This window comes from Sesamum indicum, linkage group LG10 (genome assembly GCF_026168435.1).
Source record: "Sesamum indicum cultivar Baizhima isolate 11 linkage group LG10, ASM2616843v1, whole genome shotgun sequence".
NCBI lineage: Eukaryota > Viridiplantae > Streptophyta > Magnoliopsida > Lamiales > Pedaliaceae > Sesamum > Sesamum indicum.
Genome location: NC_142666.1, coordinates 20,248,845 through 20,270,454, shown reverse-complemented (window position 1 = coordinate 20,270,454; position 21,610 = coordinate 20,248,845). Strand labels below are relative to the sequence as shown.

The following is a 21,610-nucleotide window of genomic DNA, read 5'->3' as shown; positions in this document are numbered from 1 at the left end:
TTTGTAATTTCAAGTGGTTGTAATTGTACTTCCTGAGCCACGACTACATCTACCCTGATGGATGAAAGAAAAGAGAAATACAGCATCGAAGATTCTAAACGCATAGAATACTAGGAAAATTGTCAGCGAATCCATTCATCTGAAGACTCGGAAATACTTCAAACAAACTACATGTGGTTCCTTCTCATAACAGGCTAATTCCCGTTGTCTAGTGCCTCCAAAAGTGTCCAGGCGCATGGAGATTATTTTTCCGGAACCTTGAAGAACTAGTGCCTCAGGCTAATACTTTGACCTCTTCTCAAGTCGGTACCAGGGGAAATGCCTGAATGACACTTCCTTCAACTCAATACTGCAGCTATGAGTATTGTCGACTAACTGGACAGAATTCCTCCAAACTGCAGGAAATGTTTGAAATTTAGCATGTCTAAAATATGGCATTGCACAACATTGAGTTAGTTTAATGCAACACCCACCTTCTTCCCAAGTGTTCAATTATATCAGTGGTAAGAGTAGATCTTCCTTTAGTCTGAAATGCATATGAAGCAGCCTTTCTCAACAGAACAGACCCGGCAATGCACCCCAGAACTGTAGGACTCATGCTCAACTCCTTTTTAACTGCATGTTGACGGGCCCATGAAATGAACACAGCAACACTGGCAGCAAAAGTAACGACAAAACATTGTTCACATCACTGTTAGTTATCCAGAAAGAGAGGGTGATAAATTCCTTCAGTTGGAGATGGAAAACGGAACTGTAATTTTATCATCACAAGAACCATGGTAAACAGGCAGCTAATTTGCACGAACGAAAGTGTCTCCACAAAAAAGAATTGGAGTATTTATACCAGTTCCACATGAAAGAGACGTCAGAATATCTGTTGAACTTGATAAGTAGAAAACGGAGCCGTTACCAAATATCACTAGGGGTGTATTAAAGCTGATGACTGCTTACCTTCCAGAAAGTATATCTCCCTGGCCACCACAGCGACGTGGAGAACCAAAAGTGCTGACCGCACTGACTGCACAGTTCACAAAAGGAATTAGAATCCTTCAAAGCATATCACTTGACTGCATAGAAGCTACATTTCTTAACTGTGATGGCATATTGATCACGCAATTTTATAGCATTGATACTTTGGACCAATTAAAACTAGAATGTAATGCTAAAGGACTGTTGTCGGCTGCTAGTCAAGGGTGATGGTAAGTCAGCAGCTACAAAATGAAAAGGTAGATCCTCTTGAAAAAATTGATAGCTTAATCAGTCTATAGTGGTCAGTCACTATGAAAGTAACAAGTGGTATTGTGGTAATGAAAATGATTAAATTATCTTGCAGACAGCATCAACAGCATTAAAGCTGATTGTTGTCAGGCAGATCTGATAACTTACAAACAAATAGCATAATATGGAACATGCCAGGGCAGTGAAATACAAAGATAAAGTAGAGGGCAATTGGAAAAAAAGAGGAATGTGAGTGGAGTGATGTGATAAAGGAGTTAAACAGTTGTCATTTACAATCAATCAAGAGGTTCATAATGTAATATTCTTCAGTTGGAACATGTTCTGCATCATTCTCAATACACGTATGGGTATTGATTGACATGATATATAGGTTCTGAAGCAGATGAAGGTCTCAACAAGTGGTTATCAGTAGTTAGTGAATGATTTCAACTGATTTGCCTTCATCACCATATAAGTTTCCTAGTGACACATTATTAACTATTCCGGGCATGCAAATCAAAAAACTTACCTGTTTCACCATTGCTGATAAAGTCAGATCCTCCTTTCCTCAAAATGGTCACACCTCCTATTCTGACCAAGAAAAGCTATAATTCATCAGGGAGTAGGATGTAGAGTAAATTGACCAGACTAAGCCTCCCGAGTATATTGATGTATCAAAATGAGATCTTACTAATTACAAAGAGAATGTGATACTCAGATCATGCAGAATGGTCATTTGCGATCAATCACGGATGTCATAGTCCCATTATGATCATCTCATAATATATTATACTTCATTTCAGAAAACTAAAGCATGCACATGATCTTGCAATAATGTTAAGATGGTATATGCAGAATTATTTGTCTATGTAGAAGAGCGGTATACACTAATGCCTTTAAAGGGAAAAACGATAATTTGAAAATATGCAGGAAAATGCATCACATTTAATGTGATCCAAACCAACAATAATATGTGTGGAATGCTACAAGAGAAAAAAAGAAATGAACTAAAGAATTTACCCTTTCGCAAGAGAAAGTAACTGCTGAGTTCCGTCTTGATCATTTACTTCACATTGTAAAACTTTTTGAATGAGGCGCTTATACTCATTAACATTGGGAGTCAGAACAGCCAAGGGATAACCACTGACCAAATCAAGACAATTTGTAACAAGGAAAAGCCCGTCCTGTGAAAATCCAAGGAAATGAGAGTTTATATGTTTAAGCTCTATCACTTTACAGATGAGATTAGATACAAAGAATTTTTTTGGTTTCACAGCTTACCCCATCTATAACCATTGGGACATTGGATTCTCTTGCATGCTTCATTATATCACTCACACAATCCTGGAGAAAATCCATGTTTATACATGAATTACTACTTTTGGATTGGTAAGAAAAGAGAATATTTGAAGTGATTAGCACCAAACAAGGTAAAAGAGATGGCAAAGGAATATTTCCTTCGAACAAGCACATCAAGACCTTGTAAAGGACCTTTTCTCAAAGGATGCCCAAATTGAAAATAAGCTGATCTACACTGTAAGACACATCTGGGATACCTTAGAAAAAGAAGGTGAATGGGGCAAAAAATAGTACATGTTGACACGCATGCAAACAGTAATCAAAAAGTTTTGGCCACAACAAAGAGTTCAACTATAAACATGGAGGTGAACTTATATATAGAGATTAACCAATAACCAAACATATTGCTTTGCTAGTTGTCCAAGCTATTACCAAGAAGACCATTCAATTATCATCACTTTTACTGGTATAAGAGCCTATGCATAATACTACTCAAGAACACTTTAAATGTACTAGCATTCTCTAGAATGAGTGTAACAGGAAAGTAATGTTTAAACCAGTAAATCGCATCAAGGACAAACATGTGCACAAAATATTCTTCTCCAAAGCTGCGCACCAGGAGAAAAGGGTCCCTTCCAAGGCCTGGGCCAATAACTAGACAATCAAATCTCTCCATCCACTTATCAACCTCTTGAATAACTTTTGCTGATATTGATTTCTTATCCTCATCCCTGAAATGCATCATTTGAAACTTGAGAACTCCAAATAGAATTCAACATCAACAAAAAACAGAAAGACAGATCCGATAATTGTTTAAGAAAGAACAAGAAGTTAATACAACAATGATACTCACCTAACACTATATGATTCTTCAAGAATGGGGTGCACAATTAACTCAGGACTGTAGCTTTTTATAACTGTAGCAGCATCTTTTGTACAGAACACATGCGACAAATCAGCACCCTGAGAAATACAGACATCCAGAATTCACAATCCAGAAATAAAAGGAACTTCTATTATAAAGGGAAACAACTATCCTCTGAACTACTGCAATAACAGATGCTTGTTCTAATAACAGGGGAGATAGAGGAAGGCAGAGAATTGAAGAGAAGGGAGGCCATATTGAGAGAGAACTAACAATTTTCAAAGCTGAAATAGCAGAAAAGTATGGTGCACCAGTGTACTCTCGGCAACCACCTACAACTGCTATTTTCCCTGGATGATACAATTAAACAAATATATTAGATATCAGATAAGTTAGTGAAATAGGTAGTAGTGAAATTTACTGTAATTCACCCTACCACTAATCCAAAGTGTCTTTTTCTGATACATATAGGTCTAATAAACATTAACAATTCGTGGTACCAGACATATATTGCATTAGTTACCGATACCTTCAATCAATTATGAATATCAAATTTATATGGTGCTTTATACACCAATTTCTTAAATCACTAAAACAAGGACTTTCTGAAGAAGTGTGTGGGCAAGAACTGCCTCCAAAGTCCTAATATAAATTTGGAAAAAAAAAAGGAGGCATGTGTGAACCCACAACTATGTACCCTAGCAAATTGCTGATGCAAGTTCCTTATGTACATCAATTTGGCTCAGATGACAATTGATCAGACCGCCAAACCTCCTTACACATGCTTTTATGCCCATTGAAAAGCCAGATAATACAAATTAGTTATTCCAATGTTTGACCAGTCCTTAATTGAATCATAAGCTAACAATAATAACTTGGTTCTAACCACATAAGTGAATGGTCAACTAAGTCTGGAAGAATTTCTTCTAGGTGGCAACCAAATTTCAAGCCAGAAACTATGGAGAACTTTGCCAATGAGAGAAAAATCTAAACAACGCACGGCCCCTCCAGCAAAAAAAATGAATCTATGTCAAAGCAGACACATCAACTCGAACTTTTTCTTGTAAGTCAGCCTCCCTAATAACTCTATGCTTGGTTTTTAGTTTAAAACAACAAATACTCAAAAGACACATCCATCTAATGACTCCCAGATAATATGAAATTTCTAGTACCAGAAAGTACTGAACTGAGCATCTTGCAGACCTAAACTGGGATAAATCTGAAATCAGGGCCATCCCAGAAATTCAAGTATTAAGCTTACATTACCACAAACAATTAGAAGAGTTAAACAAAAATGGAAACGAGAGTATTCCTGAAGGCAAGATTACTATGAAGAATACACCTAATTAAAGTAAAAATAGCAAAAAGAGTGAGAATTTGCTAGCATCACCAGCTTGTCCTTTATGCTTCGAAGGGTCAAGAGACGGAGTGATTGATCTCAAAATGCTGATAGCATCAACCTCCAAAGAAGAGCCTCCACCACTCATTAAAGATTGCATTTTTATTGTGGTATAGCTAAGATTTTTGCATCTAGCACTATAACCACCTAAACACCTTATCAAGAACTGTTGCCTCCTGATTACAGCAGCCGAGAGACCCACCATAAATTCCCTCAGAACTGTTGAAGACAATTCACATAAGACTCAGTCTTTTACTTAATACTCGGTATGAACGGGGCATAAGCACATAAATGGAGATAACAAAAACCGGAAATTTTGTCAAAAGTAGAATAACAAATAATGGGTTTTGCTGTAGAAGAAAACAAGTGCAGACTATAAGTAAAAGAGGGCACTACTGACTTAACGAGGATTAGATCGAACGGAGAAGGCTGACTTTGGAGTTTGGCCATGGTATTTTGTTTACGGTGGAAAGAGATTGACACTACGAAGTGCAAAAACGTGTTTAGCTATTGTCACTCATCTTACTTTGCATCCCAGTCCCGGAATTGTCAAGTTTCTCATTCCAAACCCCAAAATAGTTATATCCAAATTCTGTATCTTTTGCAGCAAGGACATGGAATACGGTTCTATTTTTCATTAAATAAGATAATATTTCAAGCAAACGAACATGTTTTAAGTATGTTAACCAGTAATTTTAGTACTAATTTGACTACAAGAATCTTTTCATGTTCACAAATCAATTTTACATGGAAGTTTTTGAAGTAATCTGAAATTTTAGAAACTAGAGGGGTTACATTGAAATTATATTAACTCCACAGCAACTAAAGAGTAAAGACGCTGTTTAGAAATCGTTTAAAAGTTACTCCCAAAATAAACAGCCGCTTCCAGATTCCAAGAAAAGACTGGAAAGAGGAAGAGAGGAGGAAATGGGAGGGACGGCGAAGATGAACGCAATGAGATCGGCGGTGGTGGTCGTCGGAGCTCTGGCATTCGGGTACTTGACTCTGCAACTGGGCTTCAAACCATTTCTTGAGAAAGCTCAACTGGAGCAACAGCGTCAAGAGGCTCTCCTCCAAGCCCAGTCCGCTTCCTCTCAGGCCGAAGATAGTTTTGATGACAGCTTTCACACTTCCGGCACAGTTCTCTCGGATGGGCTCCCAAATTCGGATCATAAGCTATGAAAATTATGTGTTTTCGTGTTGTTTTTTTCTTTCTTTTTTCGTTTTATCTTTAAAGAGTTTTCTGGATTATTTCTTAGTACAATGACATGCTTAGGTTTCTTGAGGTACGATATGCGCTTTTAATTCTACTGTTGTTAAAGTTGAAAAGTTTAGGACTAGAGATGGGGATAATGAATGTTGTTATAGCTGCTTATGTTTCTCAATAAACTTGCTTATGTTTCTTGAATTATAGCTGTTCACATTTTAGTTCTAACGGTTATTGTTAAATTGCTTAAAGTTGAGAACTTGAAGAGTAGACATGGTGATGACGAGTGTATTTATCATGATGTAGAGCCGTAGAGGGATGTACATGGGCTCGACCTCAGCCCACTTTTAGGTTGATGAATCTCATCTTGGTATAATAAATGACAACCAGAAAAATCTTGACTTGTTTATCTTCTGGGCCGAGCCCAGAGGTGTTTTTTGCAAGCGGAACTGAGCAGTTTGATTACTTAGCTTAGTGAAGTCGCTTTGAAGTAGCTGAATGATTAGAAGGTGAAGGCTTTCAAGCTCCATGCAGTTAAACTTTCGTCTCGAGCTTGGTCGAGCTTTCTTTGAGGCAATTCCAATTTATTCTTGATTGGTTGAACCTACTGACAGCCCTATATGAATGATTTAACTAGGAGTTTAGTCCTTGTTGAGTTTAGATTTGTTAATAAGTCGAATCGTTAATGAGGGAGGTGGTGCCACATCTTGCTAGACGTACAATGTGTTGAACTACTTCAAAAAAGTGTGCAAATATGAGAGTTGGGCTTAATATGTGTTATGTTGGTCTCTATTTTAACATAGTAGTTGACGGCAAGTTGTTACTCTTTAGCATTCGCGGGGATCATGGAATCAAAAGTTTGAAAGTGATAGAAAAGATGTTGCGGAAGTTGTTGATCAACATAGGGCTGCCTAATCTTTTCTTTTTTAGGTTTAAAACACACTGGTAGCTAGCGCTAAAGAGGTTCAGGATATTGTAGCTTTATGTATTTGGCTCATTACAACAGGGGTTTTTGTGGTCAGTACTGTCCGCAAAGAATAGCTACTTTCTTGCACTTGCGGCAGAGCACTAATTGCAGTGAGGAATTGAGATGGTCGTTTGAGGGTTGAACCGTTGCTGCTTCTGCCTTTAGTTCATTGTTTCAAGTTTTCAAGAATTGCACAGATTGCAGGTAGAATCAGATTGCTGATTACTCATTCATTCTTGAATGTTAAGCCTTATGCTGCAGTGGTGATGTCTTGTGCACTCATATTAAGACGAGCTAGGAGCGCTGTATGACTTCTGAGCAGGGGCACATGGACCACATAGATTTCACATTTATCTCATGAGTTCCAAGTTGTCATTTTTTCACTGGTTTACAATACCGGATTTGATCAGGAGTTTGCTGCTGTGGGCCGTCAATCAACCAAGGCTGTGGAGAACTTATCCCTGAAGTTTGGAGTCTACCAAGCAACTGGTCACGGGAGCGGTAAAGTCTTCTGTTGTTGTAATTTAGTGAAACATTTTTACAACATGCCGAAATCAAATGTTGTCTTAAAGTTGAAAGCATGTGTTTTATGACCACGAAACCTCTTCAGATAGAGCTGGCAGTGATAGACTGTGTTGTATTACATTTTCCCCTCAACTTTCTGTCGTACTTAGTAATTTACATTAATAGAGCGATATTATGACAAAAAGGAAACTTGTATCATGAGCTGCTTACACCAACACAACTCCCACACCGATCCAGTTTGAGAAATAGGTTTTCTTTTAAATGTTATTATTTTGAAACATTTTGAAGTATTGAAAGCATAATCGAGGAGTATTCAAGTGTCTCGAATCATACATGAAATTATGTTCTTTGATTGGGAAACTATTTTGTTTGTATTGGGCTTTCGTTTTGATCTCTTTTGTCAAACCGAATAGAGTACAATTACATTATGAATATCAATTATGAATATCAATCGTCAATAATCAATATACGTTAATTAGCATATATCAAATAATTATTATTATAATAAACTAACTATTATTATTAAAATAGATCAATACTTATACATCGATGGAATTTGAACCCACGAGGCCTCAGCTTCATCAATTAAATCAAGTTTCATTAACAATTTTTTTTATTTTAGATATTGAAGTATTGTTTATTCTAAGAGTAAATTACAACAAACTCCTCTAAATAAATATCTATCATTATTTAAAAAATTACAAATATCTTTTGGAATTAAAAGTCATTTAACAAATACCCCTTACAATCGACGGTCACGAGGATATATGACCATTAATTTTAAGGAAATTTTATAATTTTTTAAATAATAAAAAGGTATTTGTAATTATAACAAATTTATATGATAGTTGTTTGTAATTTATCCTTATTCTAATTTAACTAATATTTAATTGAGAGGGGCAGGACTGATTTATTGTGATGAAGATGTAATCCCAAATTTAATTGAGTGGCTTATCTTTTAAGCAAAAATTTGGTGCAAGTCTAATCAAAGTTTTGGTGCATGTATTATATGATAATAGGATTCCCTTTTACTTTGAACCGTTCATTTCTAGTGCACAACACTGTGAGTCTGTGACTGTGCCCACCAGATCACACACCCAATTTTTTTTTTTTTTTTTAACTTTTTTATTAGGAAACCATACTTTGCTTGTTGTATTGGAATTTGGCTTGTCATTATTCCATTCCATTACCAACATAAATAAAAATAAAATAAAGTAAATTTTGATGATGTTTGGATATGCCTAAATAATGCCCCCAACTCATACTCCAAATTTATTTTAAAGAAGAATCCATGTTGCTTTCTTAACTTATAATCATAAATTTTAATTTATTAAATGCTATATATATAAAAATTATTGATCCGACCTCAACGTCGTAGTGGTCCCGAAAACAGTCCAGTCTCAATAAATTTTTGAGAGCTTGAGAAAATGAGCAAACATTAGATTTGTTAGAAGATTTCAATTAAAATCCTTTTATGTTTTAAATTAGTCATGCATGAGATTGAGAAAAAAAAAATTGAAATATGTTATCTCTTAGAATAATATAGTGATAATTATACTATTTTTTCTGAAATGTGATGTAATTACACATAAATCTTCTGTAGTTGGGAAAATTAGATCTAGCACCCCTGATGTTTGCTTCCATCTAACAAATAAAAATCTCTTCGTTAGTCCAAATTCATTAAATTTATTGATATTAATAAAAAGTTGAATGAAAATTGATATTTACCCTCGACTGACTTATTGTAGGTTAAATAATTTTTCTCGAACTAAACTACCCTTATAACAGTGAAAATATACCTTCTCAGATGCATTATGGGATGAAGATGTATGAGGGTAATAAGTCAATTAAGGATACATATAGACCTTCTTTTTTTTTTTATCTTTTTTTTAATATCAACAAATACGGTGAATTTTTCTAATGGGGGGACTTATTTTTAAAACGTAAGAAAACATTAGGGTATTAGATATAATTTTTCAAACTACAACAAATTTACGTATAATTACACCAAATCCTAGGAGAGAAGAGTGTAATTATCCATATTATATAATTTTTTAAAGTAATATATATTTCTATCATGTATTGAAACAAAAAATATATTTAAATTTCTTATTAAATAAGCCAGTTTAGATCTGAAAATTATATATGTTTAGTTCTTTGTTAATAAATCCTTTTTTTTTCATTTTTCAAAAATCATAAATAACAATTCTAAAAATATATTCCATGAAAAATTTCAAAAATTAAAACAAGCCTATAGGTTCAATCAGCTGAGTCTTGAGTTTCGGGTAGGACAAGTTTTCGACAAAAAAAAATCTTGGTGTAAAATGAAAAAAAATATATATAAAAGAAAACAAATATGAGAGGGGCGAAGAAAATAAAGAAACGTAAAAAGAAATAAATTTACGAGAAGAAAGAAACGTTGTGTGAAGTGCAAGAGGAAAAAAGAAGTTGTAAATATAAGTTTATTAAAAGACTTAAAATTAATATTACAATAAAATTTTATTGAAGTATATATATAGATAGACACGGGTTGAATTAAATAGTAAATTTAAATATTCAAAAATTGACATAACAACAATGTTCTCTTTTATAACAGCATAAATGAATTTTGGTAAACTTATTTATAACTCGAGAAAAGACAAAAAATAATACGTTTTTATTAATATAAAAAACTATTAATTAATTTGTAAATTAAAGTGCAATTAATGTGTTGATGCGGACGTATCTTAAAAAAAGCAAAGGAGGTAGAGTTTTAAAGGTATGATTAAGAGAGTGAATATGATGAAGCAGTTAATGTAGACAGCATCACACGTGATCTTGGTATTTATATAAACTTAAGATGGAGACAGCTGAAATGTCGAGACATACTCTACTCACATTTTAAGACCCTCACGCTACATGTTTTATGCTGTTTCTCACCATTTTCAATATCGTGTTTTTATAATAACACTATTTATTTTATTTATGTATTATTCCACCACACGTAGTTAGAGTTGCATATCATAATTCTTACTATGATAAAATGATAGGGGTGCAGATAAAATTATTAATAAAGAATTTTTGGCTTCATTCTGAAAAAATATTTATTATGGAAATCTGTATCTACCAATATAATTGAGTTGTATAATTTTCTGCGAACAATTAATTTCATTTTGAACGAATAGTTGTGGTGGCTCTGCACATAGGCGGTCGAGTTTGCACTTGGACATAGTGTACGTGGATTCAGGGTTTTGTAAGATATAAAAAGAGAAAAATATTATTTTAGTCCGCTAAGTATGCCTAATTTAATTTTAGTCTGATAATTATGTCCATTTTTGTTTAAGTTCAGTAACTTACGAAATTGCTTACTTTTAGTCCTCTGTCAGCTTTTCGGACAATTTTACCCCTATGCAACTTTTGAAATACAGTTTTAATCTATATGTACTCATAGGGGTAAAATTGTCCGAAAATCTGTCAGAGGATTAAAAGTAAGCAATTTTGTAAGTTACTGGACCTAAACAAAAATGGACATAGTTATCGAAATAAAATTAAAATTAGGTATACTTAGCGGACTAAAATGATACTTTTCCTATATAAAAATTACGTTTGGATACGTTTTAGCCCTTTCAAAGTACCTAAATATAATTGCTGAATTCGATCAATGCTATGTCGTTTGAAATATTGTCTGTTCTAACTTGTTTTGGAAAAGAAAATCGAACCTAAAAATAAAAATAAAAGAGAAAATTTGTCATTTTCCTCGCGGGAATGCAAATGGCAAATGCGAGAAGAACGTGTGGCACTGTTTGTTAACCGTTACTAAGGAAGTATTCGTTTGGCTTTTGCCCCCAAAAGTTGCTTTTTTCCACGCAATTTTTAAGAGTAAAAACTTTGAAAAGAATTTCACTAAAGTTATCTTTCATCCCATTTGTGCTTTGATAATAGCAACGGTTTTATGCAATTCCTTTTCCTGTTTTTAATTGAAACTCAATTATTCTTGTGATGAACACTGCTATTCTGATTAGGGTTTTTTTTTGGCATACATAATGCTTAACGACTCATAATTTATTTCCCATGAAAAATTGAATAAAATAAAGTTATATGTGTAATAATTTAAGAAGGAGCCAATCGAACAAAATATTATTGGTCTATGATAATTTTTTATACGCGAATCCAAATATATGAGTACAAAATTCAAATAAGTAATTGAAAATGAAATATGAAATAACTTAGGAAAAAATGAATGTAAAACAAAACCTAATTAATAGACGCAAAAGATAATCTGAATTATGAAAAGATTCATTAGGGCATCAATGTTTTAAATAGGAGGATCAACGTTAAGATTTTATTAGAAGCGCGATTATTTATTTTGTATATGTAAGTTTGTTTATTTTGTTACTTTTTTATAATTTATATAAGTTACTGAAATATTTACAGTTAGTGATTGATTATATTACTAACATAATACTATTATAACTTACTTAAAAGAATTGAAACACCATTTCTTGGGGAATTTTCATAAGATTAATTTAAAACAACACAGGTACTATGGAACTGTAAAATTAATATTAGCAAATTACAGCGCAAGTTTATATGAATTCCAAGTTGGGATGGCAAAGCTCTTACAAATCTGATTACAAAGATTAAAAAAATTGATAGAAAGATTATGTTAAAATAGATCATCTTAAAATTTAAATTTCCTAAACTATCCCTTTATTTTTCTCTGAGAAATCTGATTATTGTTATTTATTTATTTTTTGGAAAAACTAACTGTAATAAAGTACCAGAGATCCTATCTGGATTTGAATTTAATCTTCATTGCCTGCACTGCAGCACCACCCCACCCCACTACCCCATCATTACAGTTGCCCACTCTCTCTCTCTCTCTCTGCCATTCTCTCTCCTTCTATCTCTCTCTCTGCCATTCTTGGTTCCTTGCTTTCCAGACACCCCTCTCTCTTTCTCACTCTCCCTTTTGTAACTAATCACACTATTGCAGAAAAAACAATCCTATACAACAGTCAGTGGCCAGCCATTACTCCTTCAACAAGTAAAGAAGCCAAAAGAACCAAAAAGAAAGAAACACACAGTACACACACTCTTTCAACTCTCAAAAGCCAAATTCGATATGATGATTTCAGTTGTTGATTTGCTTGCACACTACAACTCTTGAGTTTTACATCCTCCCCTTCCTCTCCCTATTTATGTACATGTAAATACTCTTCAGGAAATATAATAATAAAAACCGTATCTTGATTCAGAATTCTTTCAAATGTCCAGCAGCCCATCTGCAGAAACCGCCGAGGCTATGAATTTTGTGGATTTTTACAAGAAAGTGAAGCGTTTTAGGCTTTTTGAGCCCTCTGTGGGGATTCTTGGACTGACAGTTTGTGTTATTTTTTGCTTCTTTTTGTTGGATTACACAAGTGCGAGAAAAGGGGTGAGGTTTCCATCACAGAGTGAGAGGCTTCTCTGGTTGAAAATTGATGGTGATGGTGAGGGTGGTAACCACAGCAGTAAAAAGATTGATTTTTTGAGTGAAATTAATGGTGGGTGTGATGTGTTTGATGGTGATTGGGTGTGGGATGAGAGTTATCCTCTGTACCAATCAAAGGATTGCAGGTTCTTGGATGAAGGATTCAGGTGTTCAGAAAATGGAAGGCCGGATCTTTTCTACACCAAGTGGAGGTGGCAGCCCAGAGAGTGCAACTTGCCCAGGTTTTATTACTGTTGTTTTTCATCATTTATTTCCCAATTTTCTCAATTGGAGAAGTGCATTTTTGCTTGTGTTTTCTTGCTTTATCAAGATTATGTTGCACCAACAGTTTATTTACAAATGCTTTCCCTTTAGTTTTGTTCTTTTTTTGTTTCTGAGTCTTTTAGTAATGGTTTTAAGGAATTCTTCTAATATCAGTGATAGTATGTTGTTAGTTATGCAGTTGACTTTATGCCTTCCTGTCATTGTCCTTCAGCTTAGGAAAAATTATCTCAGATGTCAATGACAGGGACCTCCATTTAGACTTGATCTGATATGCATATTGAAATTTCTAAGGAGTAGAAGTTCAGATTGATCCTTTTCACATTTTTCATGTATGATCTAATAATTCTGTGAAGAAATTCTAAAACATTGATCATGAAAGGAATCGTGACTCATAATATTCCTCCCTACTTGTAAGACAGATTTGATGCAAAGATCATGCTGGAGAAATTGCGAAATAAACGTGTTGTGTTTGCGGGGGACTCAATCGGGAGAAACCAGTGGGAGTCTCTGCTCTGCATGCTGTCTTCTGCTATAGTGAACAAGGACTCAATATATGAAGTAAATGGCAACCCTATCACAAAGCACAAAGGCTACTTGGTTTTCAAGTTTATGGACTATAATTGCACAGTGGAGTACTACAGGGCTCCGTTTCTAGTACTGCAAAGCCGACCTCCGGCCCAAGTTCCACTTAAAATTAAAACTACACTGAAACTAGATCAAATGGATTGGACGTCGTCCAGATGGAAAGATGCAGATATACTCATTTTCAACACGGGACATTGGTGGAATTATGAGAAGACTGCAAGAGGGTAATCTCACGTCACTTTGTTCTGTCATATATTGTCGAATTTGGCGAAGCTTTTCATTCTGATTTCATAGTTTAGACTATGTGTTGATTATTGGCCAGGATGAGAGTCACTGAACGGGAAAATGTCTTGTCCTGTTAGGCAGTGTTGTTGTTATGTGATTTGCTTGCTCATTTACTGTTTTCAAGTTGCTGATAATGTTACATGGATTCTCAGAGGTTGTTACTTCCAAGAAGGTCCAAATGTGAAGATGGATATGAAAGTTGACAGTGCATACCAGAAAGCCTTGGAAACAGTCGTCGAATGGATTCATCGTGAAGTAAATACTACCAAGACACAAGTCTTCTTTCGGACATATGCTCCTGTACACTTCAGGTTTGCACCAAGTACACTTTGCAAATCTATTATTTGGTGCTCAGGGCTAAATCTGGTTGTATTATAAATACGACAAAGTTCTTTTTTAGTAAGAGATATGATGAAGTGGCTTATGCAACGACAAGATATGATGAAGTTTTGGCACTGTGTTCCAGTCACATTACATCTATAATAAGGTTTCCAGTTCATTTTGAGTAAGCAATAGCAACCTGAACATGAATTTTTCAGGGGCGGCGATTGGAGATCAGGTGGAACGTGCCACTTGGAAACCCTTCCGGAGCTCAGTTCTTCATTGGTGCCGTCTCACACATGGACTAAATACAGCATTTTCAGCCAAGTCATCACTGCTCACTCAAACGTATCCAATTCAAGAACGTTTGACGTGCTAAACGTAACTCACATGACATCAAGAAGAAAAGACGGGCACTCGTCTTTGTATTACTTGGGTCCAAAAGTCGGCCCTGCGCCTCTTCGTCGGCAGGACTGCAGCCATTGGTGTCTACCGGGCGTCCCTGACGCATGGAATGAGTTGCTCTATGCCCTTGTTTTAAAGCGCGAAGCTAATAAAACCTCAAATTCGTCGAGGTACTATGCACAAGTATGATAGGTTGTGGAAAATGTATATAAGTTATATGGTGCAAGAAGACATCAGCTTTGATCAGAAGATGGAAGTGAGCAAAGGCAAGATCAGCTGGTGCAGAGTTCTGACTTAGGAATAGCAGAAGTTTAGGTACATTTTTGTTTAATTTTTAACAAAAAAGAGATTTGGAATTTAGTTATAAGTGAGCAACAGATACATAAATTCCTTTCCTTTTATTTTACAAAAAAAATGTTATGTTAATACAACACAGACGAAGATGGTAAATTTAGAGTGGATCTTTGACATGAAATACGAAATGCATATTGTAAACGCCATTTTTTGCAAGAGAAATTTTGCAGAATGTATATCACTATTTAAATATATCAACAACAAATATTTAGGACATAAGAGAGAGAATTGATTACAGAGACCTACTTATTGATATGGGGCTGCGGGTTTACACCAAAGTTGGGGCCTATTTACGATTTTGCTTAGAAAGGGCAACCCACCCCAGGCGGTGGTTGGATTAAACTTAAAAGAGAGATAATAAAAAGGACAAGTGCGTAGGTTAAGACAAGTAGCACCCCTAGCGTAAATTCTAAGCTACCCGCGCAGCAAAGTTTCCACGTTTCTCTCAAAGTCGGGTTTTTTGAAACGAGTTACTCCATACCTGAGTCGCTATTTGGGTAAAGAATCCTCTAACACTCGGAGTCGCGTACCAGAGATGATTTAAGCTTCAAAACTGTTTGTATTGTATATAAATTCACTGCAGAGGGTTCCTGCCATTTATCTGAAGGTCCTCCTTCACAATTTCGCACGCAGAAAGAAATAATTAAGAAGCTTTTTACAGTGTAACAAATATGGCGGTGTCGCAGCCCAGCAGATCAAGAGACCTCGACAAGCTCCTCCTCCGGCCCGGCCACCTTGTTGGCCCGAATTTTGAGCCCGGCCCAGAAGTAAACTCCCTCTTTTAGTTTCTCTGTTCTCGTTGTGTCAATTTACAAACAGTTGATCTGCATTCAGTTAGCCACATTGTATATCTGTTTGGCTATTTAGACTTCTTTTCCAGCTTGTGGGATCGAAATTGAGCCGGCCCACAAGTAAATTTCTCCTTTACTTTGGTGTTTATCTTGGTGTCGTTCTCCCGAATGGCTTATGTGCATTGATTTTCAACATTTTTAACTGTTTCTGATGATCAATACTGTTGTTATTTCAATTGTTGTAGCTGAGAGACGACATAAAAGAATATGTGAAAGTTTTGGTGGTGGGGGCAGGTGGGCTGGGCTGCGAGTTGCTGAAGGACTTGGCTTTAACTGGGTTCAAATATCTTGATGTAATTGATATGGACCGCATTGAGGTCACGAACCTTAATCGTCAGTTCCTCTTCAGGTACATATGATGCTTCTTGTTATTTGCAACTGCTCGTAGTGTTATATCAGTGGCCCTAATTAATCAAGCATGCAAGTTAAATTTTAAGAATTGTGCCAGTTGATAATGTTGTCTTTTCAGGTTTTGTGATGATTTAGGGAAGTATATGTTGAATTAACTGTTGCCTGACAAGGTGCTCCATTTTGTTGAGTAGCATTTGAATTTCCGTCTGTGTGAATTCTGGGTTTGGCCTATTCTAATATCTTGTGGGGTGGTTATATATCATTTTACACGTTATTGTTGTGCAAAAAGTGGCTTTAAGTCACATGATTTTTATTTTTAAGGAACATAAGTATTTAATAACTGAGCCTATTATCTTACACATTTTGATTCTTGGCTTGCACTTAAGGACTGATGTGAAATCAAAACAGGTGTTAGACTAATCTGAATCCTTACATTAATGCATGAATACCAGTCTTTGGATTTGCAATTCTTGCATTAAAGCATGGTACTATTATTGCAAGGTTGACAATTTCTTGAATTTTTCCCTCGACCTGATCTGCGGCCTACATGAGTAGCTTACTAATCTTAATGATCTTGATGCTGTAATTCATATTGCCAAAGACAATAACAAAATACATTTGGGTTCCAAGCTCCAAATTATGGATCAACTGTCAATTAACCCAATCTTTACAGTTTTTTGCTATGACACTAAGACTTCCTGGAGGAAGTGTATACGTGTGTAAGTGTTATGCAATCATATTTTCCGATCTCAATTCAGACTGCCTTTCTAGTGTAATTTTACATCATTTTGAAAAGAATTAATGTCCATTATCTTCTCTGTAGGCTTGAAGATGTGGGAAAGCCAAAGGCTGAAGTAGCTGCAAAACGAGTCATGGAAAGAGTTAATGGTGTAAATATCACTCCACATTTCTGTCGCATTGAGGACAAACCATTGGATTTCTATAGTGATTTCAGCATTATCGTCCTTGGCCTTGATTCAGTTGAGGCTCGGAGCTACATAAATGCAGTGGCTTGTGGCTTCCTAGGTTTGACTTCTCCACTTGGATTGAGCTGTAGCAATTATGAAATACAGGACTTGGAGAATATGATAAGCTATCATGTTTACTACACACATTTTGTTTATTTTATCACAATTATGTGTAGGAGATTTATGGCTGATAGTTAAGAACAGTAAACCTTGATAAGTGTGAGAAATAACGATAAACTGGGACTTGGACCTGACACCGCAATTCCTTTGCTACTAACCTGTGTCTCATCTTTTAATTTTGTTTTGGTTGAACAACTGAACGCATTAGCTTTTTCCTTTAGAGTTCTGATCCAGTCAGATTCTTATTGATAAGAGTTACATTACATGTAACACTAAATTTAACCTAAGCCAACATCCAGGTGCTATACAACCTTCTGTTAACATAAATTCCACCTCTATTTCTTGGTCTTCTGTTGAATTGCTCCAGAAAGCACTGTGAAGCACATCCCTTGACCAAGATTTAATGAGTTTGATTGCACTATGTTCCAAACCTCACATTAGCCAACCTCCCACCCTCAACCACCAATCATCTATATAAAGAACTATTAAAATCTGCTAAAGCACATGCATGTAACAAAATAATTTCATTCAGGTATTCTGTTGAGTTTGGACCTGATACATAAGCTGTCTGCCGATGTACTTTGTCAATTTTGTTCGTGTGCACAAGATGAATACAAGTCAATAGCCTGTCTGAGCTTATGTTTTGTGTCTTTTTCTTATTAACAAGAGTATGACTCAGAAGATAATCCCCGAGAAGAAACTGTTAAACCTATGGTGGATGGTGGAACTGAAGGATTCAAGGGCCATGCAAGGATTATAGTACCAGGAACAACGCCATGTTTTGAGTGTACCATTTGGTTATTTCCTCCACAAGTGAAATTTCCTTTGTGTACTTTAGCAGAAACTCCGAGAACTGCTGCCCATTGTATTGAATATGCCCATTTAATTAAATGGAACGAGGTAAGCATATAAACTCTAGTTCTACTTTTTCTCCATATTTATTCATGGAGATGCTTCTGCATTACTTAGTCATCTGGATATAATATTTTTCACTTGCAGGTTCATGGTAGCAGAAGCTTCGATCCAGATAATCCTGAAGACATGCAATGGGTTTATTCAGAGGTATACAAATAATACGTATATCTTTTAACGAGTAAATTGACAACAAAGATGTTGGGAGTTGTATCCTATTATCTCATTGCTCTTCTCCTTTAATTCATTTAATTCATCCTCACAGGCTGTCAAGAGGGCAGAACTTTTCGGAATTCCAGGAGTTACATATTCTTTTACGCAGGTCAGCATGTGTCTTGCAATAATTACCTTTCAGCTGCAGGATTTCTGGTGGTAAATGCTGTTAAGGTTTCCAATGCAGCTCTAATCATTTACATGGCTAGTGATAACTTTTAATCAAATTAAAAAAATCTGAGAATCGGTGGTAAAAATGGTTGCACCACTGATTTAGGAGGTATGGTAATAGTTGCGTCATTACTCAAATCGTTTGTTACCACTGGTTGCTTATAACTGTATAGTTTATGCAATAACAAACAACTTTGTTTACAGGGTGTGGTGAAAAATATCATTCCCGCTATAGCTTCTACCAATGCTATTATCTCCGCTGCATGTGCTTTGGAGACCTTGAAGATTGTTTCTGGATGCAGCAAGACGTTGTCAAATTATTTAACGTATGCCTCCTTTAACTTCTTGATTTTGTTATGTCGAAGTGATCATTTCCATAGAAACATTTGGTTTCAGTTGGATAATTATTTGGCATTATACCTGTTAATACTAAATGCACTTCATGTCACAGGTATAATGGAGTTGAAGGGCTCCATACCAAAGTTACAGAGTTTGTGAGGGACAAAGACTGTCTCGTTTGTGGTCCGGGTGTGCTTATTGAGTTGGACAAATCTGTCACTCTTAAAAAGGTGGAACTCTCTTTCTTCAGTGAGACTCTTATAGACTATATAACTTTCATTGCTGTTATTCTGACTGTTGTTGGCCATTTGTGTTACACTTATGCGGTGCAACAGTTCATTGATCAATTGGAAGATCACCCTAGGCTGCTTCTGAGTAGAGTGAGCGTAACACACAGAGGGAAGAATTTGTATATGCAGGCACCTCCTGTACTGGAAGAGATGACTCGATCGAATCTGGATTTACCTCTTTTCGAACTAATGGGTGGAGTAGCCAAAGACGTCATTCATGTTAATGGTATGGCTGGGAAGGGTGACAAGAAGCAATCTTGTTTAAGGAAATTACGTGTTGTGTTCAGGGGAGTTGACGGCATTGCAGATATCGATATGGCTGGCGGAGCATAATTCTTGAATTACTTGTAGTCTCCAATTTCAGATGTCCTGTGACTGTTTATCCAGTAGCATACGAGTCCCTTCGTTCCCTTTGATATCATAATTTTTGCGACAAAATCATGGAAAGCAGGAACCACTATGGCTGATTCAGGGGATCCCTTTTGTTCGGTAACATCCTTCCATTATTTTCCTCGTTTTTTGTTGGATGAAGCCTGTGAATTGCATCATGATATACATCAATGAAATTGGAAATTTGCTAATGTATGCACAGATTGGTGATTGTCGGCTATATCTTATTGTTCTTATAATACCAAGTTGTGTTAGAATGACCCTCCAGTCCTAACTCTGGCCACCCAAATTGTGACCACAAATTTCCAGACTCTGATTCCACAAATGAAGTCATCAACTAGGCCTTTTGTGGCCAGCTTTTTGGCCTGGAAATTTGTATTGAATGTGATATGGTACAAGGTGTTTTTCTGTATAAAAGTCCATATAAATAATGGTAGGGAGGAAAAAAGGGTGGATGCAGAGACGAAAATGAAGTGTGCTAGCTCAATGATCCTGTGCAGTGGGGTCAGCCAGCAAGCGTTGTGGGCTCTGGACCACAGGAGGTTGTCATAATTCTCAAATTTATTGGAAGATAAGCTAAGTTATATATACAACCCCGGAAAGTGTAGTCAGCTGGAATGTGATAGGCACTTCCGAATGGGTCATTCTTGGTGGCTTTTAGAATTTCGAGCATACATAAATAGCTGTGATTGTCCTGAAATTTTCATAAAACTTTTTAATGAGTGTTGGACTTGAGTAATTCAGTACTTTGTATCCCTATTGATTGAGTCATGTTTTACCAGACAAGGACTGGACTGAAAAGTTAAATGGGCCATTAGATCTTGAGAAAATCCGGGCTGAATATCTCTACATGATTCTGTCAATCCCACAAGACAGTGTCTATCCATAGTAAGTGGGGCCCATCAACTTTTTATTTTTCTTCCCCCCCCTGAATAAGACTTGTCAATGCAATTTTGAGAGGGTACAATAGAAGAGGAAAATTCATACGGTAGATTTTACTTCAATTGGAGTAGAGAGTATGAGACATCCAATCATTTAAGGCTCCGTTTGCTTCTCCTTATCAGGTTGGATCAAACGCTAAACGCACCCTTATAAGGTGTTTATGTTACGGTTTGATTTTTATTTGTAAGTTCGACACAAATTACTATTCTTTTTGAACAATTCAACTCAAATAATTCAAATAAATATAGTATAATTAGTACATGACTTATTTTTTGTCCTATTACTCAAATAACTCATCATAAAGTAAACGGAGCTTTACTATGCCCTTCACACAGTGAATTAAGGCTCTTAAATCCCAACTTTTCTTGATGACTCTATAGATGTCAAATTATGGTCCAGATTTCAACAAATTCTCTTGTGGGCCGATTTGCACCTATATTTTAAAGAGTTGTCATTAGCATTTGCCCCATCAAATGCCGCATAAGATTGTGGTGGAATATGTGTAAGAATTGTCAACTAAATCAACCAAAGGGCCAACTATTTGAGTCAAGAATCCAAACAAATAGTAGATATACACTTAATTTGGTGGAAAAGTATAATGAACGTGTGTCTCATTGATTTGGGCAAGAATTTTCTCAATTGAAAATCTAATCAGGATTAACTTAATATATTATACGATGATAATTTGAGTAGGATATACTTGTGATATGATGTACTTGTTTGAGTGAAGGTGACTCTGGCTGGAGTTTCCCATCCAACTGCTGGATTAAGACATAAACACAATCATAATCATTTGTCTGCAAGTGGTGTATTGCATGCCTCAAGAATCAAACAGTGGAAGTGTTAAGAGTGAAAGTGTGAAGAATAACAAGTGGATGAGAGGAGAATTGGTGTGT

The 21,610-nt window shown here is 35.8% G+C and overlaps 3 protein-coding genes across 7 annotated transcripts; 2 read left to right on the top strand and 1 right to left on the bottom strand.

Annotated features, from left to right (window-relative positions):
- Window positions 1-78: 78 nt before the first annotated feature.
- Window positions 79-5,375, bottom strand: LOC105171385 (pfkB-like carbohydrate kinase family protein). Of its 5 annotated transcripts, none has more exons than XM_011092482.3 (11): window positions 5,182-5,375; window positions 4,773-5,000; window positions 3,656-3,732; window positions 3,371-3,480; window positions 3,134-3,248; window positions 2,500-2,562; window positions 2,239-2,402; window positions 1,748-1,809; window positions 952-1,018; window positions 474-653; window positions 79-395 (listed from the first exon to the last, which is right to left on the bottom strand). In XM_011092482.3, exons 2-11 carry the CDS (start codon window positions 4,984-4,986, stop codon window positions 356-358), a joined length of 1,092 nt encoding a protein of 363 aa, XP_011090784.1. In that variant the 5' UTR covers window positions 4,987-5,000; window positions 5,182-5,375; the 3' UTR covers window positions 79-355. The 5 variants fall into 5 exon arrangements, with proteins under 5 accessions (XP_011090784.1, XP_011090785.1, XP_088741853.1 ...); XM_011092483.3 differs by having other exon boundaries at window positions 5,187-5,375; XM_088885727.1 differs by having other exon boundaries at window positions 4,773-5,373.
- Window positions 5,376-12,289: 6,914 nt separating this feature from the next.
- LOC105171383 (protein trichome birefringence-like 10) lies at window positions 12,290-15,263 on the top strand. The gene is made up of 4 exons (XM_011092474.3): window positions 12,290-13,174; window positions 13,637-14,026; window positions 14,240-14,398; window positions 14,627-15,263. The coding sequence occupies exons 1-4, from the start codon at window positions 12,729-12,731 to the stop codon at window positions 15,000-15,002; spliced, it is 1,371 nt and encodes a 456-aa protein (XP_011090776.1). The 5' UTR covers window positions 12,290-12,728; the 3' UTR covers window positions 15,003-15,263.
- A 307-nt stretch (window positions 15,264-15,570) lies between these two features.
- ECR1 (E1 C-terminal related 1) lies at window positions 15,571-19,992 on the top strand. Its single transcript, XM_011092472.3, has 9 exons — window positions 15,571-15,934; window positions 16,204-16,367; window positions 17,193-17,395; window positions 18,125-18,357; window positions 18,457-18,519; window positions 18,635-18,691; window positions 18,958-19,079; window positions 19,205-19,322; window positions 19,428-19,992. Exons 1-9 carry the CDS (start codon window positions 15,839-15,841, stop codon window positions 19,713-19,715), a joined length of 1,344 nt encoding a protein of 447 aa, XP_011090774.1. The 5' UTR covers window positions 15,571-15,838; the 3' UTR covers window positions 19,716-19,992.
- Window positions 19,993-21,610: the final 1,618 nt, after the last annotated feature.

Bases quoted from the DNA above. Each gene is read 5' to 3' on its own strand.
- LOC105171383 (XM_011092474.3), top strand. From the start codon at position 12,729: ATGTCCAGCAGCCCATCTGCAGAAACCGCCGAGGCTATGAATTTTGTG. The intron at 14,027-14,239 runs GTAATCTCACGT...ATGGATTCTCAG, and splicing joins TATGAGAAGACTGCAAGAGG to AGGTTGTTACTTCCAAGAAG. The intron at 14,399-14,626 runs GTTTGCACCAAG...TGAATTTTTCAG, and splicing joins TATGCTCCTGTACACTTCAG to GGGCGGCGATTGGAGATCAG.
- LOC105171385 (XM_011092482.3), bottom strand. From the start codon at position 4,986: ATGGTGGGTCTCTCGGCTGCTGTAATCAGGAGGCAACAGTTCTTGATA. The intron at 3,249-3,370 runs GTGAGTATCATT...GATGCATTTCAG, and splicing joins GAAGAATCATATAGTGTTAG to GGATGAGGATAAGAAATCAA. The intron at 2,563-3,133 runs GTGCGCAGCTTT...GATTTTCTCCAG, and splicing joins GAAGGGACCCTTTTCTCCTG to GATTGTGTGAGTGATATAAT.
- ECR1 (XM_011092472.3), top strand. From the start codon at position 15,839: ATGGCGGTGTCGCAGCCCAGCAGATCAAGAGACCTCGACAAGCTCCTC. The intron at 18,358-18,456 runs GTAAGCATATAA...TTTCACTTGCAG, and splicing joins ATTTAATTAAATGGAACGAG to GTTCATGGTAGCAGAAGCTT. The intron at 18,692-18,957 runs GTCAGCATGTGT...CTTTGTTTACAG, and splicing joins TTACATATTCTTTTACGCAG to GGTGTGGTGAAAAATATCAT.